The sequence below is a fragment of the Dysidea avara genome, chromosome 14, assembly GCF_963678975.1.
Source record: "Dysidea avara chromosome 14, odDysAvar1.4, whole genome shotgun sequence".
Taxonomy (NCBI): Eukaryota; Metazoa; Porifera; class Demospongiae; order Dictyoceratida; family Dysideidae; genus Dysidea; species Dysidea avara.
This window is the reverse complement of record NC_089285.1, coordinates 1,287,206-1,306,028: the sequence shown is the minus strand read 5'-3', so window position 1 is coordinate 1,306,028 and position 18,823 is coordinate 1,287,206. Positions and strand designations below refer to the sequence as shown.

General features: G+C 37.9%; 2 protein-coding genes and 1 long non-coding RNA gene across 5 annotated transcripts; 1 reads left to right on the top strand and 2 right to left on the bottom strand.

The window, feature by feature from the left end:
• Window positions 1–208: 208 nt before the first annotated feature.
• Window positions 209–2,163, bottom strand: LOC136244857 (uncharacterized). The gene has a single exon (XM_066036397.1). It carries the CDS (start codon window positions 2,161–2,163, stop codon window positions 310–312), a length of 1,854 nt encoding a protein of 617 aa, XP_065892469.1. The 3' UTR covers window positions 209–309.
• A 4,191-nt stretch (window positions 2,164–6,354) lies between these two features.
• Window positions 6,355–18,073, top strand: LOC136244862 (uncharacterized). 3 transcript variants are annotated; one of them, XM_066036402.1, is made up of 12 exons: window positions 6,355–6,494; window positions 6,547–6,694; window positions 7,304–7,467; window positions 7,521–7,600; window positions 7,704–8,145; window positions 8,195–8,263; window positions 8,317–8,391; window positions 8,910–8,994; window positions 9,050–9,097; window positions 17,517–17,546; window positions 17,616–17,797; window positions 17,846–18,073. In XM_066036402.1, exons 1-11 carry the CDS (start codon window positions 6,408–6,410, stop codon window positions 17,654–17,656), a joined length of 1,269 nt encoding a protein of 422 aa, XP_065892474.1. In that variant the 5' UTR covers window positions 6,355–6,407; the 3' UTR covers window positions 17,657–17,797; window positions 17,846–18,073. The 3 variants fall into 3 exon arrangements, 1 of the variants encoding a protein (XP_065892474.1); XR_010695598.1 differs by lacking the exons at window positions 6,355–6,494; window positions 6,547–6,694; window positions 7,304–7,467; ... (4 more) ...; window positions 8,910–8,994; window positions 9,050–9,097 and adding an exon at window positions 16,599–17,211 and having other exon boundaries at window positions 17,846–18,034; XR_010695597.1 differs by lacking the exons at window positions 6,355–6,494; window positions 6,547–6,694; window positions 7,304–7,467; ... (4 more) ...; window positions 8,910–8,994; window positions 9,050–9,097 and adding an exon at window positions 16,611–16,909 and having other exon boundaries at window positions 17,134–17,797; window positions 17,846–17,996.
• On the bottom strand, window positions 10,914–16,731 carry LOC136244863 (uncharacterized). The gene is made up of 3 exons (XR_010695600.1): window positions 16,472–16,731; window positions 16,241–16,364; window positions 10,914–11,091 (listed from the first exon to the last, which is right to left on the bottom strand). It is a non-coding gene; the product is annotated as an uncharacterized lncRNA (long non-coding RNA).
• Window positions 18,074–18,823: the final 750 nt, after the last annotated feature.

Here is an 18,823-nt window from a genome sequence, read left to right as displayed (position 1 = left end):
GAATCTGGAATCTTTTGGTTGATTAAAGTCCGTGAATTTCCGAATAATTCCGGATATTCTAATAGCGTGCAACTCGTGGTATGCAGCTCGAGATGCAGCTATAAGCTTGTTGGCCTGTTATAACTTGCCTTGAGCCGTTAGGCCACTGCAATGAGATAACTTGTTTCTCATCAGCTTCTAATAGAATAGCAGATGCGGGCGGGCGGGTTATCTCATTATCTCATTATTTGTAAGTCACATAAAAACTTCATACAGTAGCTGACACATAAAGAAAAATTGTATAATACACTATTACAAAAGCAGTATGATCTATTTTTTTATTTTAGGTTTTTGGCAGTGTGCACATTGAGGGTAAAACGCTGAGTCCACATCAACTTCAACTTCTTCAGCACAGTAAATACATATTGGAGTATAGCCTGCTGAATAGTACAGCTTCTCAATAGGGTCATAGCAATTGATATTGCGCACATATACTTCTGAAAAGGGCTCTGGAAGTTCCATATCCTGTAATGAAGAGCCACATGTATAAGAATAGTTGTCAAGCAATGACTCCAGTGATGTGCGTTGTGTTTTCTTTAACTTTGTTTTACAGTACAACAGACGCCACATATCACATTCCTCACACAACATCATCATGTCAACATTCTTTACATGTTGCACACTTGCAGAAAATGGTAGTGTTTTTTTAGGTGTCTTGACATGGAGAGATGGTCGATGTTCTTCAGTGGTAACTTGACCAAATATCTGGCTGAAACTTAAATAATGGTTGTCACTTCCAGGTGTAGGATCTGGCAATGAATTAAGTTGTTTAAATATTTCTTCAGATAATCGAGGTGGCTTACATATATTACATTCTAAAGAGCCACATTTACGGATCTCAACAAAGTAATGCCGCTTCCTGCAGCAATGTTGCATGAACTCTTTCAAGTTTGGGTGATCAGGCAGGGATTTTTTGTTAATAGATGTATTTATTATTGTGTCATCAATTTGCTTTAGCACAGTCAAAGACTGGTCCATAGCTTCTGCAGTAGCAGCATTAAAAACATTAAAACTTTCTTGTTTTAGTTGAAGTCTTGATAGGACTTGTGCAAGACAGATTTTTGGACCAGCAACTGAATAAATTATGGTCTCTCTCAGTGTGGGATGCGTAGCAGCTGCAGCTCTAATTTCCTTCATATTTCCAGCTTTTCCCAATAACTGTTCGCTGTCATCATCCATTCCATTCCGTGCGAGTCCAACACATTGCAGTCCCAGGTTGATGACTGACATAATGCGCTCCACTGGATTTCTCCATGAATGGTAAGGGGCTGTCCTGGCTGCACAAAGATAATCTAGATCTAATTGTAGAAATAATGAAATCAGAGATAACTGAACTGCAATAAAAGTAAGCCGGTGGTCAGGACCCCCATCAGTATATAAAAACAAAATAGGCTTTGACTGAACATCTGTTTCGATCAAAGAAATAAGTTCAGAAGCATGCCTTATTGGGCTGGATGGCTCAAAAGTACCTTCTTTTAAACTAATATGGACTTTACCTGAATACCAAGAGCCAGAAATAACATCTGGGATAGCAACTTTAAAAAAGACTGATGGTATAAAGCTGAGCTTTGTAAAGTCATGATCAGCCACCAAAAACTCTGAGCCAGGTGCTGTGAATACACGACGCCCTCGCTCAGCTGCTGCTACTGGGACATTGGGCTCGCCAATTTTTATCCTATGTTTGTCATCGAGGCAATAAAATAAGCAGTGTTCCCTAAAAAGAACTGCATATTCTCTTAAATATCGAAAAACACCAGCTGCGTAATGACAATCTGGGTGATCTTTTCTGAACTGACGCTGTTGAACTTTGAAGCGTACTTTAAAACGGCCTGTGTGGTGGAGGGCTCTTAGAGAATTGGGTGCTTTGGGCCAAAACTGTAATCTAATCCATTCTACACTTGGAATTTTAGTGTCTGCTGGACATCTTGCTGCTACTTGATCTCTAAAGTCACGGATTGATATTGCACTTGCAATGTGTGTAATATTTGTATGACGACGATCATCCACAACTGTACCAACTGATTCTTCAAGTAATTTACTACATTCATCCCAAAACACGTCATATTGAGACTTCATGCCAGAATTATTATGCCGGAGGTCCATTACTATAGATGGATCTTCCATTTCAATTGCTTGCTTCACTCGTTCGTCAATTTCGGCCTGATCAGTTGTGTCACTACTGGAGCAGTCACCTGTAAGATCTTTATAAAAATATCTTAAAACTGCTGGCTTAACTGTATGTGTTACCCGCCCAAACTTGAATAAATTCTTGAATCATCATCCTTGTGTGATAAACTGGAATATGCTTTTTAATTTCTTCAATGACCACTTGGCTGTTTTTGAGTGCTTGATCAAGACAATTGTCTGGTACATGCCAAACAAAATATGCATTTCCACAATTATTACCACTTGAGTAGATGAGTAATAATGCAGAAACAGATAAGCCAGCTTTAAGCTTCTTAACCATGTAATACTTTTTCTGGTTATCAGAGGGTAGATAAGAATGCAAATCAATTAGGGAATAAGGGCCTGCCTTTGAGAGCTGTTCACAGATATCTTGAAGCTCAGTGCAAACACTCCCAATTGGCTTTAAATACAAAATATCCATACTTTTGTCAATGGATCTCCAGGGTGTACCAGATGAATGAATAGTTTTCATGACTTTGCTTTTATCTTGAATTTCACATGCATAAAGATGCAAGGTGTTTGCCAGCAGTTCACAACTTTGCCTCATAGACGCCCAATTTTCTCTTGAAAAATAATTAGCTTGCAATAATCTAAATAATTTTGTACTCAAGCTTTGAATGATATCAGCAGACATATTACCTGCTGAGCGTTTGTGATGTTTTGATAATTCAGGAGCATTGAATCCTTGAAAATCTTTAAAACAAGCAGGAATTTGATATCCACGAGCAGAAATGGTACTTTGATGCCCGTCTATGTACCATAAAACCTCACACAGTGATTTTACAAAATTGGTTCCTGATGAATTTACCTCATTAGAATTCCAATGAAGTTTTTTCAATTCTAGGTAATATATGATTTCATTATATAACTTATCCTTTTTGTTTCTCTCTTGAATACATGATGGAACCTTTTTCCTTGATATTTCTAACTGAGATTGTTTCAAAATGTCAAATGCATTTGAATGTTGAACTTCCACCACACATACATCTTCTGAAGTATCAACAAAAAACTTGATAAACTTTCCAAACTCTTTTGCTACTGAATTTACTGCTAAATCGGGGTTAGCCTTTAAAGATAAGGATTCCTTGCTGTTGCCAACAAATACTTCTGCAATCTGTGAATTGAAAATCTTAATAAAAAAGTAGCTAATTTGCAATATATATTTACGCCCATATTCAACAAAATCCACCTAACCAGAGCAAAAAGTTTTATTAATGCCATGCAGTAAAAGATTTTCGTTCTATATGGCCATTATAGTATAAAAAGCATCAAATAATCAAGTCTGCTTATGCATCATGGCAGCCATAATGTATGCCCTTTTCAGTATAAGCGCCCCTGGCATGTTTTGGGTTCTTTTGAGTCCACTGGGTTGGCTAGACATGGCTGGGTGGATCAATAAAATGCCATGTATTCAAGTGATTTCAATATCCCATAAACTAAACCCCACCTGGATTTTGTGGCTTTGAGAATAGCTACAAAGTCCATATTTGTAACCTAATACAATATACACTGTATACTTTCCCTATACCATATTCTCCATCTTAGCTCCAGTGTCCTTTAATATCATACAATATAGCTTTTAGGCTCCTTGGCTATGGGTAAACACCTCGAACAGGCTCTGCCTTCTGTGTCCACCCTCCAGTGCCTAACTGGTAAAGTAGATAAGAAGTAAGAAGCTAGAAGCAACCATAGATCGACACTGTATAAAAGGGCCACCTATAGACAATACGGCTACTGAACTTTTTATAGGCTCTTTATAATGATTGCATGCAGTCAATTATTAAACTTCAACAGTGGCGACCATGCATATGATCATTTCAATTCCAAAATACGCTCATATTTTTAAAACAATATAGCTAGCTAGCTAGAACTCACCTGTGGTGCTTCAGTGGTGGTTGATGAGCTAGACAGCTTTAGAACCAACACAGAATTGAAAAATTCACGAAAGGTAGCTGTATCCGAATGGGATTGAACGATTTCCCAAGGAAGCAGTGATTTTCTACGAGATAAATCCACTACCGTCACACACAAGAGAGCCATGCTGTTAATACCAACCTTATCACGTGCGATAATGGGTGCGCATGTGCATAACTAAAAATTTGATGCGGGCGGTTGATGAGAAACAAGTTATCTCATTGCATTGGCCTTAATTTCACTTCGTTTTAAACTTACTGTGTCTATATAGGTGTTTAAGAGCTTTTATGGATTCAACAGAGCACGAGTGTAGAGTCGAACTGCTGAATAGTCGAGTCTCGAGTTTTGCCGAGTCTGTAGTTGTGTCTCCGATTAACAGCGAACCACAAGGCGAACCAAAGCCTATCCCAGGTACAGCGAAGTCTACAATGAGTAGCTAATGAAGTTTAGGTGCCGAGTTAGGTGCGAGTTGAACACGAAGTTGAGCAGCATTGTCTGAGCTCGTCGGCATTCGAGGAGAGTGTCCGAGGCACTGATCGTCTATCCAAGAGAGTAGCTCGAGGTAGCTGTAGAGTAGCTCGAGGTAGCTGTTACCTTTCCACGCATTGCTGTAGGGCTAGCGTGTCATTAATTTTGTTTGAGTACAGGATTTTAATTTTGTTAATTGGATTTCAGTAATTTAAATATTTCTTGGAATCCGGAATCTTGCCTGAAATTTCGTGGGATTCGGAATCTCGTACAGGATTTTAAGGTCGTGGCGGACCCCTCGCAGATAGTACACTTCAGCTGTGTTACAACTCGAGTGCCAGCCTCAATGCACGTTTCGCATTCTAGCCAACTCAGCGTTTTATGCTCACGATCGAAATCTCGCTTCCACTGTTTGAATGTTTGAAAACTCACCTTCCGTTTCTTGGTAGCAGTTCCGGATGCTGAATTAGTCGACCTTTTCATCGAACATGTGCAACAATAATTATTAATGTATTAAAATATTAGCATACAACAATCACGTGACCTCTACCTCCAGTGCTCCAAATGCTTCCTTCGCCGTGGACTTGGACTGCTACTTGGCAGTTGCATAGTGTGGAATGTTTTTGTTGCTATTGCACATTATTCGTAAGTTTTTTTTAGCGTGATTAAAGTTGTGCATTTCTTGCTCGGACAAATGGACCGAACGCCCAATGTTTTACTCTGTCATCGTGGCTGGATGGTCGGAAAATGGCCGAGGGCCGACCGTTATATTGTACTCTGCTATCACAATACCGCAGCAAGAAGATAAGTGGAACCAGAAGGGCTACAATAATGAATGAAAGTTGTAGCATGATGCTGTTCAAAGGGGAAGTGGCTAGTACAACACCAGTTATTGGTCATAGCATAGCCACTCTTGCCCATACCTCGACTACAGCTTCTATCTCCACTTCAATTTCAGCCACCTGCCCCTTGACTGTTTCAGTCACTCCTGTAGCCCCTACAGCCACTGCAGTTTCTGCAACTTCAACTTCAGCCAAGTATGCCACTACCTCAAGTGAACTTGTCACCATAAAAACCAAGATCATGAGAGGTATATATGTACCATACGTATTATAGATATAGCCATGCATGCATACTATAATGTGTCTATGATGATGTATGAGTGCATGGTAATAGCTAGGTTAAGTGCTTGTGCATCCTTTTGTTTCTTCTAAAGAAATGCAATTGTAATGACATTACACCATAGCTATATAGACTATATGATGTGCTTATGCAGGAAATAATCCATTTGAAGATTTAGAGGAGAGACAAAAGAGAAGACGGAAACAACAAATTGCAGAGATTTTGCAGACTGTCTCTTCACATCTTAGTCGTATTGGCTTAAAGATGATCAAAGGACAGTTTGAGAGTTTGACGAGTCCTGATAAAAGTTTTGACATCGTGGTAAATAAATCCGCACCTGAAAATGAGATAAGTGAAAGCGCCACAGCTGCAATAAATTATCTTATGCTGAAGCATGGGGTAACAATTGCCTTTTACCATGCGCTCACTAAAAGGTTCAAAAAACTACCTCAGACTTATAAGGTTAGTACATATATACTTACTTATATAGGATGAGCAATTCAAATTGTTTGGCCTTTGTGCTTCCAGTGCATAGTATAACATTATCATTGTTTTATATATCATTATAATTCAGTCTCATGCATGCATGTTTGGTTACACTTATTTTGCTTTAGAGTGTGTGTATGTGTGCATAACATACACAGGTCCTGACTTTCAAGAAAATTGTTAATTCAAACATGCCAGAAATAACCAAAACTCCTGGCAATAATGAAGGTGTGCAGTTCGATTTTAAGACACTATTCATAAATGTTGCCAAGAAAGAGGTTTGTATTTAATCCACGAATTGAATGTAACATGCAGTCTACAATTTTACAGATTGCGGACCATCAAGAGTACTACAATGGGAAACGGCATATAAAGGTCAAACTCTGTGCTGATGGTGCTAAGTACAGCAGGGGGTGCAACTTTTGTCTATTCTCATTTTCAATACTAAGGGATGGTGTGGTGAATTTAAGCAGCTCAAGTAAGCTATGCTATATATACATTTTTTATAGCCCATATAGTAAACAAGCATATAATACAGTGATGCCTCTCTATTACGTGTATATGCATTTTGGGACCACTAAAAATTAGCAGCAAATTAAAGTTAATATCTGCATGCCACAATATTCCCTACATTTTGTTTGAATGTAACTATACCCTGTGTATAGTGGACATCATATTGAGCAGTAAATGTAATAACCATCACTATAGATAGTGAGTATTGTGGCAGCCATTAGTGGTGACGTTCACTGATGCTCACTACTTTGTTTCATTACATTGTATGCTGTAATGCATAAAGATTCCCTTTAAGATATAAACTGTTTCACATTATTTGTCCAGTGATTTTAGGTCTAAATGTAGATCAGTGTCCCTAGTGTAGTTTAGGTAATCCTAAGGCTGCAGCACATGTTGCTGTCAGACCTTCAGTGCTGGTCACTGTAAAGTATTGACAAACAAACCAGACCTTATAATCCTTGTTCGTCTAATGTATATTGTGTCATTAATTCAGAGAGTTTAAAGATGGGTTCCACTATCATCATTGTGCCAAGTAATATATATATAGTGGTTGTGCTTCTAATTTGTTCAACAGATATTCATGTGATTGCGGCCATAAGAGCAAAAGAAGACTATGAAAGTTTGGCAGATGAATTCAGGGATATATTTGCTGCCATCAACTTTTACTTAGATGACCCTGCTATAACAATAAATGGGAACACCTACACATTAGAATTTTTTTTGTGTGCAGATTACAAGGTGCGTTCCATAACATCATGTAACAAAAATCATTACAACTTTTTAATTGGCAGTTATTACTTTTAATTATGGGGCTGAAGGCAGCATCAGCTGAGTATTCGTGCTTGTGGTGCACTGTACACAAAGATGACAGGTGAGAGAAAAAAAGAGGTTTAAGCATCAATGCTTTGGTATAAAAAAGCAGTTAACTTTCTTACAGCCTCTCATATTATGATAATTACATTTCTTTTCCATAGGTATAACATGACATTGACCCATTGCCCAAGGTCATTGTCAGATTTAAAAGGCAATGGAGACTTCAGCAATATCCATAAGCCTTTGCTTAACTTAGATTTAGACCACATTATCCCTGATGAGCTTCACTTGATGTTGAGAGTAACTGACAGGCTTATTACTGCACTAATACAAACTGCAAAATCTTATGATCAGCACCAGCACAGGCTGGAAAGAATAAGACGTGCATATAAGGTGCTTGATGGAGAAAGGATAAAAAATCTAATAGCAGCCATAAGGGAGTGTGGTGTATATTTCAACATTTATGAGGATGACGAATCTGGTAAAGTTGAGTGGCCATCTCTGCTGGGTCCTGATAAGCTGAAATTGCTAAAAAATCTGCCTGACAAATTAGTAGGCTGTCAGCCACCAGAGATGGTCCCATTAACACAGAACTTGTGGAAGGTATGGTGCATACTGAGTATTTTCAATACTTACGCTATCACCATGCTAGGACTTTGATTTAATATACAGCATAGTAACTTCCAGGATGCCAACAAGACACCATCAGTTAAGAGAATCGGTATAAAGCATAATTTACTTTGGTCCATGTTAGAATGTTATGCATTTATTCAGACAAAGAAATGGATAAATGATTATCTGGATCTCGGAAAGGAGTTTAAATATGGTGACTTCTATTACCCAGATAAGGTACAGCAATTCAACTGTGGTCAGTCTGGGGGTGATATCTGACTGGACATGTTACAATTACTATAAAATAATATTTATAATTATAACTTTACCTCCTAGTATTGAAAATGTTATGTATAGCATAAAATAATATCTGCTGCCCGTAGCAACCTGCAACAATACTTACCTAAAATAACTACTCCAAATTTCAAATGGATAGCATATACAGGTCATAAGAAATGACATTTTCCCAGTGATTTAGGTGACTGCCCAAAACGGCATTGTTCCTCTCATTGAAAATGTATGGTAAAACTCCAAAATTTAAATTAATATCTACTTACTATCTTACTCTGTATACTTTTATAAGATGTAACTAGGCCAGCAAAAACAGAGTATATGGGTACAACCTACATTTCTAAAGTAACAAAAGTATTTATGGTGCATTTGTATTCCCTGTTTTTGAAGGCTCAGTCACTAAAAGATAGATGCAATGCATTTGTAGATCTAACAAGTAATACTGCAATTAATGATTCTTGTAGGTGACCCCTTATATGCACCTACTTTGTGCACATTTAAGCGACTTTATTGACAAATACGACAACGTAAAGCAATTCAGTTGCCAAGGTAAGATATAAGAAGCATTGTTAATGTCTATATACTCCATTGCATTGTATCACAGGAGTGGAAAAAAAGAACGATGTGGCAAAAGTATTATACCATCGAAAAAGTAACAGGTGGGACTATACTGCAGACTTATTACGTGATGACCATACACTACACGAGTTCAGGGACTGTGAAATCCCAAGCAATACATATAGGTATGTTCACTATGATAATTGAATACTTCGGTCGGTAACAGGGCAAATTGATTTTGCCTATTTACCTGCCATTTATAATGGTGCTTAGAAATTTTAATGAGTATGTATCACACATGCACTGATTTCTGTTATTTCTAGAAAACGAAAGATTGTCTGGTGGAACGGAGGTGGGATACAAGATTCAAGGCAAAAGAGACTAAGATTAGGTCATAACAGTTAACTATTGCTATTATAATTATAATGTCACTTATTTAACACTGTTATATTCACATGACGTCTATATTGATAATTATGACAGTAAGTAGTAAACAAGATGGTATGTATAGGTTTCGGGCAACTCATGGAATCTATTACGGTGATAGTCAGCTTATGTATCGTACCTACTGTATGTAGCATACGCAACGTACCTCGTGGAACTGCTAAATTTATGTCTCTTTAGTGCCCACCTCATCATAATTATTTTTTTATATAACACATTGTACAACATTACCATGTATGCAAGGGTGTGGATAGTGAAAGCATGCACGAGTGATGTGTATACAAGTATTATTATTGTAATAAAACTTCTATGATACCATTTAATAGATCCACAAAAGGAGCGGTCGCTGTCGACCTTTCAAAGGTACACACCCTGTTGAAGTAGTCGATGGTCAATTTCAGCAAACATGCCTCCTTGTTCTGATGAATGGTAACCAATATACCATAAATTGTTGCTGTTTTCACAAGTTTTCCTTTACTCAAGGCGTTAACAGTTAGCTTGACTGCCTCTCCAAACATGTTGTAGTACGTTTCATTTATTGCAGCTTCAAAGGAGTCTGGCGGCTCAACTTTCAGCTCAGTAACACTTGCACATATGTCACATGAGCCATATCTTGGTGTGGTTTGTGGTTCTAAACTCAAATCATTGAAACTGACATTGAAACTGAGTTCTAAAGCGACAACTGATTCGCTTTCTACCTTTTGTGTGTGATACAAAAGGATGTCGCTTTTGCAAAAAATGTATTCACTGAGAGGCCCTAACAACCTTGTGTTGGTTTTGTCACGCTGGTAAACAGCAAAGTTTAACTCTGTCAATTTATCTTTTAAAAGCTGATGTAACCACTCATTATAAGGTAGTTCATAATTGAGTGGCATCGCCATAACAGCTTTTACTTTGTCCGTAACAGCCTTTACCTTGTCCTCCCAGATCTTCTTTATATCTTCCATACTCAGTTCATCCATCTCCATGTCATCAACGCTAACAGATTGTAAACTTAAATGACACAATTCTTCTGAAATACTTTTCACATCCACATACGGAACAAATTGTTTGTCAAATATTCGATCGATCTCCTATTGACTAAAAAATTTTAGGCCTGGTTGATTTTGATTTAGCAATGTTTCTTTGGGTTGCAATAACGTAATGAATGATCTGGAAGCTAGCGCATCACTAGACTTCTTCGTCTCCTTAGTTGTGAGGCAATAAATGCAATGATTTTGATTGAAAGAAAGCAATGCTTGCTCTGGGATTTTTTTTTGGCTGCTGATGACAAATGCTCCTGTGACAAAGATAATTGGGTATTTAAGTCACAATTCACTTGTTTGCAGTCCACAGACACATTATTGAAGGCGCACGAGTAAGTATAATGTTGGTGCACAATCTTTCGCTTTCGATGCGCCTATGATTAATAAAAAAAGACTAATAATGCCATGCATCATAATTAGTAAGTGTGTGTATAATTATTAATCCAACAAGTGAATGTGTTACAATATAACACTCCCAATAGCACCTTGAAGTATTATTTTGAAATACTGCAAGCAATTAGACTTGTTTGACTAGGTTCCTCAACAAAAATGTGTAATGGTTCTTCTACTTGTTTGACTCACCCTCATCAGCATTGCCATTCTTCACGTTAGTTGACAACTGTAGAAAACAGAATACAGAATATGTACTACTAAACGTTAGGAAATATGTTCGACATAAATGAAACATATCAGATATGACTAACTGTGTAACTATGGTGATAAATGCCCATACCAAAGCAACTAAATGCTTGCTTGGCAACGGTTACCAAGCAACAGTTGCTAAGGTAAACATTATTTCAACTCCATAGCAATGGTTGCTAAGCAACAGTTGTTAAGTGTGATTGGCCTTTTGCATTGGTTATTCTTTGTTGCTTAGTAACAGTTGCTATGCTTGTCGGATTAATTTGTGATAGGATGGATGGCTGTGGTATTCAGGTTTAATAGTTCTCGCATTATAAACAGGAAGGAAATACCGTACAGCGGGAAATTTTTCGAAAGGTTTAATTTTCGAAAAATTCGAAAATACGAATACATTTTCAAAAATATTTTTTCATAATTAGCTAGCTATAGAAATACACGTAGTCTAGGGAGATGACCTACAACAGTTTCTCGCCCGCGTAACTTCTGCGACAGCAGACATATCATGTATATTACCAGCTTCTCGCAGCTCCGTCCTTAGCATGACAGCTCTTCGCCAATAAAACTGGTCCAAAGCTACCCCTTGGTAGACATGATGTCCTCAGATAATATTATAGCTCAGCTATCAGGCAGGTAATCAGCGCAACCATGGCGTGGCGACGATCAACGATATAAATACTATTATTGTCACCTTCATGGCGCAAATTATTCAGCTAATTATCTAATGAGCGGCGCAGTAGTGAAGACGAGTTTTCAAAGATATTTTTTCAAACTTACCATCAAGAGCCATTTTTCGTAAACTTAACCTTCCGCCATACGGTAGTGCTCGGCTTCGCCTCGCACTATTTCACCCCTTCCTATTTACAATGCTCGTACTATTAATCCCGAATACCATCCTATTACATATACAAATCCCCTTCACTGCTGAATTTCTGGGAGATTCCAACCAATATTCCTTGCAAAACATACCACATAATCCCTTATTGTACTTTGGGTGGGAGGATCAAAGCGCAAAAGTGTGCTATATTTTCCATAAAGCACACTACAAAAAATAAAGCACTGCGGTTTGGAAAATATAGCACTGTACGGAAACACGAGCGTAACATTTCAAGTCGCCAGAAAGTAGCCAAAATGATACTATCTGTTTGTTTTATGACTAGATCTGTACTGTAGAGACACTTACCGATTGTCTGACGGCGAAAAACCGAAGTGATTCGAGTTTACAAAATGAACGCTTCATAAATTATTAAACAAAAATAAAACAGCTCCATTTGTGGTATTATGGTTTACATAACAGTAACCCCTAAGCAGTTATTACATAACCAAGTAATAATAATAATAAGAACGTGACGTCATAAATAATTAATTAATTAATGTCCAGACGAAACTGCGTAGTGCACACAAGAACACTCACCGGAATTGAGTGAGACGAAACCCGAACGTCAAATTGAAGTGAGCGTTTTTCTTTGGTGCCTTCATTAAGCAGGACACTTTTCTAAATAGTGCCTTTCTTCTAACAAACATTGAACTCCTTAACAACAACTTTCCAGCGCAATTCACTCAAAACAAGTTGTACACACTGCGCGTTAAACAGGTCGCCAAACACGTAAAACCTGTCTGAATACATAGCAACCAGCCGTACGCGCGCCATTAAAATATTTTTGTTTTATTAAGTTAAAACTGAAAACGTTGTCTTCCTGCCTTGAACTGCATTACTTACACTTACAGATGTTTGAAGGTTAGTCCTAACTAGTTTGTTTGCCGCATGGAATGCCATGGTTGGAATAAATTTCTGTCGAATTACTAGTCTGAATAAAGTGTGTTACTGGTGTTAGCTACCAGGCACTGTACTGCTTTCTTCGGATGGGCAAAATGTTTCACAGTTGTTGTACAATTACAGAAGTTATTTTTACGTTATTTTACAATAAAATAACTAGTTGTTTCCTGTTACTTGTCGTACATTTTTTTGTTGTAGTGCGAAGAAACAAGCAGGGCAATGATAGACATAACGCAATGGAGAATAGCGATAGGTACTCATCACCTCCGGTGGAGGCGTAATTCTAATTACGGGTTAACAACTTTAGGTGAGTACCATGTAGACAAATTAATGTTCTTCATTACGGTATCGGTTAAGGTATTCATTACTATGCATGTTTTTATTACTATGCTACTGCTGCTACAAGCAGGTGATGTTGAAAGTAACCCAGGCCCAAACTTTTTAAGGACTTGTCCAAATTGTGATGAAAAAGTGCCGGCAAAAAAAAAGTTGTGTAAATGTGGATATGTGCTTAACAAAAAATAGGTAGGCCTACTGGCACCAGTGCAGAAGCGGGCTTTAGGGTAACCACTGGTCGTGCTGTAGGTACCACTGCAGAAGCAGGGTATAAGGTTTCTAATGGCCGTACTGTAGATACCACTGCAGAAGCAGGATATAAGGTTTCTAATGGCCGTAGTATAGGTACCTCTGCAGAAGCAGGATATAAGGTTTCTAATGGCCGTACTGTAGGTACCACTGCAGAAGCAGGGTATAAGGTTTCTAATGGCCGTACTGTAGATACCACTGCAGAAGCAGGATATAAGGTTTCTAATGGCCGTAGTATAGGTACCTCTGCAGAAGCAGGATATAAGGTTTCTAATGGCTGTAGTATAGGTACCACTGCAGAAGCAGGGTACAAGGTTTCTAGTGCATAGAATCACTGATATGATCAGTTGTTCTTATAGATAAGACTTGTTCGTGTTTTATGTATACAGCTTCCCTAGACATATCAGTACTATCCATTTGGTGCATATAGACACACATGTCAGAGAATAATAGTATAGCTTTGAGCATCTTATTTAAAGATCACTTTCACCATACCTTGCAGCAGTTTGGATGTGTGACTACTGGTTAAGACAAATCTATTGTAGGTACACTTCTGTACACCTCGTAGAATGAAATTTGTGTGTATATACATGGCTTATAGCAACTGTAGCAATTAAACCAAGCACTTTATAATTAAATCAGAGTACTGATGACTACAATAGCAGTGCTAATATAAATGTAATGAGCTAGTCATTTTGGGAGTGGGTAGCCATGTTAGTAGTGTGTATACTAAGATTCTGTCATATAAACCATTGGCATATAGCTTATAATGTATGCGAACAGTATAGATCCTTGCTAATCCAAACTCCAATAATATGAACACTTGCTAATCCCAACAGTAGAAATGACTGTTCTATTAGGGTATTTTGTGAACAAGTGTTTGTTCTATTAGAGTATTTGAATAGGGTTCTGTATATAGTCAATAATCTGAACAATTTCACTACATTGAGAACAGAGCTGTTCAGATTATTGAAGATCCACTGTTTAATAAATTGGTATAATATCCATTTTATTGTATTATTAGCTTACAATGTGTGACTGTTGTGCACACGTACAATGAAATTAAGTGATGGATAACTCTTAATCATTCTATGATAGTTCTTCTCTGTGTTGGCTGGTCCATCTGTTGCCCTATAATTTTGTTAGCATACTTTAACATTGTTAGGAAGTTGTACTGAGCTTTCATGTCTTTGTATTGGTTGGTACTGGTGACATCAGCTTTATAATATTACCATGTATTTTGTGTATACTGTGCACATGGCTTTCCCCTTGTTATCATTTAAACTGGAAAGTTAAAACCCATTGATTTATCAGAATTCCATTCAAATGCTCTAATAGAACATACACACTTAAGGTTACGGGATACTGAGTGACTGTCAAACAAAAATTTTATTACGTAATTAAGGTGGGCTTGGTGTTGTTGTGTTGTGTATCAGCTGGTAACAGGCTTAAATTGTTGGAAGAATCATAGCGTGCTGACTGGACAGGTACAAGAAAACACACGTAATAGTACAAGATAACATAGATACAACACACTAAGTGCATGCGCAGTTTTGCTGACTAATGGCGATATTTTCCTGAACCAAAAATCAGGACTGTCAAACTAGTTGTTAACATTTTGTATAAACAGACTACTAGTTTGGCTTCTTGTCTAGGTCCTGACAGAGCCATTTGTTAGAAATAATGTTTATAGTGCTTGTGATATCAATTTAAAAATTAATTTTGTGATCACAGTGTCTTGCTTTAGGCCATATTGTAGTCATATTTCAGCAGCTATACACATTATTCACAAATCCTCGTGTCAGTCCCTCACAAGTGATGTTCTTCAAACCTTAGAATTGTTAGTAAGTTCTCATGGTTCTTCATTGGTCTGATTTTTGGTTCATAGTTTTCACTAATTGGCATGGGGACAACTCATGTTTCCATAACAACATTTGAATTCCATGTTGATTAATGAGAAGTTAAGAATGTATAAATATTTGATAACAATACATTAAGAAAAATCAAACCCCTAATCATGAAAAATGATTGATAGTGTACATGTGGGTTTACAGTATCCCGTAACCTTAAACAAACTAATCTAATAGAACTGTCACTTTAGTTTGAATAATAGAGCATTTGTGTATCGATAGCTGAACATTAAAGGGACCACTGTACTAGGGTATGTGTGACCTATTAGAGTATTTTGTTATTACATGAACATTGTATTATAGTAAGTGTATGTTCTATTAGAGTAGTTGAACGTAACTCTATTATAAACAAATGGGCTTCATTTATTTGAACAAATGCACTTAACTGAACACTTTTAAGATTGAATTGAAACAGATGTTCAGATAGTGGAGGTCCTACTATATTTATTATACATCACAGTTAGACAAAGCAAATACAAATTGTTTTACACGTTAACAAATTTACTTGGTTATGTGTGACCCGGTCCTAGTAATAATAATAATAATAATAATGGCTTCGAAGCCGTTCAAATTTTTGTTACACGAGGTATGTTGCATACGCTACATACACGACGTACGTCGTAACATACACGACATACGTTGCATAAGCTACATACACGAGGCACATTACATACGCTACATACATGAGGTGCGTTGCGTATGCTAGGTACGATGCATACGCTACATACAAGTGTTACACTGCACATACACGAGGCATGTTGCATAAGCTACATGCACTAGGTACGATTCATACGCTACATACACGAGGTACAGTACGTTGCAACATATACCAGGTATGTTGCATATGCTACCCTTACCTGAGCACCAAAAACCCGAGAGAAACCACCGTCAATAGTCCACAAAGACAGGAGCACACAATGACTGGTGACTACTGGAATCATAGCTCACTTGTGGAGGACACAACCACTGGAGACAGACACGCTGTATTAATAAAAGCGAATACATGTACATTTCACTATGTTGAATGAATGACGTACAGAAACCAGCGAGTAAGATACATAAAATATAACACGACAGACTACCCTTACCTGAGCACCAAAAAATCAGAGAGAAACTACCGTCAATTAAGAGTCCACAAGGACAGGAGCACAAAACGACTGGTGAGTACTAAAATCAGAGCTCACTTGCGGAGGACACAACCACTGGTGACAGACACGCTTTCACTATTTTGAATGAACATGCCATGAATATATTAATGACGTTCAGAAACCAGCGAGTAAGATACATACATGTACAATATAACAGGACAGACTACTTGAACCCTTACCTGAGCACCAAAATACCGGAGAGAAACTGGAAACCACAAAAATGCTTTCAATTAAATCACGCGATTAGTTTTACGTATCATCACTTTGCGGCGCATTTGACATTGTTAATAAGTATTAACTAGTGTTCTCGTAGGCTTAAACTCATAACGTTAGGCAGCAGAATATAAACGGTGCTGAAATGGAGGCGAAGAGAGCAAAGTAAGAGGGTGGCAGTGCCAAATCTGTTTGTGGTTTGCTGTATTCTAATTGATGCACACATTGATTGTTTTCCCGTACCTTTACTTTGTACATGCATGGATTGTCATAGTATCCATGGATTCCACGGATACTCGGGTTGCAGTGTGTAGTGATTCTTTCGACACGCACACACACACACACACACACTCATCTGAAATTTGCTATCCTTTATCTTGTATTACAAGGTGAGAAGTTTAGTTCGCAAGAACTTACAGAGTTCAAATCCACATGGCTATACGACAATCAATTGCTGATTGATAGAGGTGACGGCAATGTAGCATATGTGTCGTACCTTGTGTATGTAACGTATCTCGTGTAAGTTTTCATTGGATACTTTTGTTGCAACGTACCTATTGTATGTACCCCTTGCATATGCGTTGTACCTTGTGTAACACTTGTATGTAGCGTATGTAACATACCTGGTATATGTAGTGTATGCAATGTGCCTCCTGTATGTAGCGTATGCATCATACCTAGTGTATGTAGCGTATGCATCATACCTAGTGTATGTAGCATTTGCAACGTACCATGTGTATGTAGCGTATGCAACATACCTTGTTTTTCGCAGGTGACGGTGATAAGGAAGAAGAAGAGAAGGGTAGGATGTTAATGTTACTTGTTGTTACCTTGTGAATGTAGCGTATGCAACATACCTTGTTTTTCGCAGGTGACGGTAAGACAGTGGGAAAAAAAAAGATGAGGCGGTGAAGGTGATCATGACGTTGACGTTGAGGAACTGGATGCATCCAACATGTCTCCACTGCTAGGACCTAACAGTTGTACACCAAGATTTCTCCATTTGGCTGCAGTTCATGGTACCACATGATTGTTTAAGGTGACCATGAAGAAGTAAGATACACATCCTCCGGCAATTACCTATATTATGCATTCCTCTAGTGAAATTTATGTGGTGGCGGGGGAGGGATCAAGATACCATTCATGACAATGCAGCCACTGGAGAAGTTGCCCATCATGTCATCGAACACCATCCGCAATGTTGTACAATGTGATATATATAAAAAAAATAAAATATATAAAATAAAATATTGTGACGAGGTGGGCACAAAGTTTATTGTAATGAAAGTGTTTCACACTAGTAGTAACAAGTAATAAATATCATAACACAAATGCTAGAGTTAAATGTGTATTTGACAATTAGCATCACAAAATACAGTAGAAGAATTTAGCAAATTCCCCAGAAATCCCAACTTGAATTATTGGCACATCCTTAAAATTAGAATGATATTTCATTGGGATACATTGGAGACCATCATGAGATGCCAACAGTCCATATACGGTTACGGCTTCTACACTTCATGGACCTAATAACACCGTCATTAGCAACTCTAATCATATTGGCAAAACGCTGACACTTGTTTCCCTCTGTAATCTTTAACTTTAATTCAATTGTAGTCTTAACAAAATCATCAAATACTTGACTAGTCTCCTCCTGTTGTGGCATTGTAACTACTGCTCTTAGAATTCTCTCACCATATACGCTACATACAAGAGTTACACTGCATACGCTACATACACGAGGTACATTGCACACGCTACATACAAGAGTTACACTGCATACGCTACATACAGAGGTACGTTGCATAAGCTACATACACGGGGTACGTTGCATACATGAGGTACATTGCATATGCTACATACACGGGGTACGTTGCATACATGAGGTACATTGCATATGCTACAAACACTAGCTACAATGTATATGCTACATACCGGAGGCACGGTGCGTATGCTACATACACGAGGTACGTTGCATATGCTACATACATTGCATATGCTACATACATTGCATATGCTACATACACTAGGCACAATGCATATGCTACATACAGGAGGCACGTTGCATACACTACACAC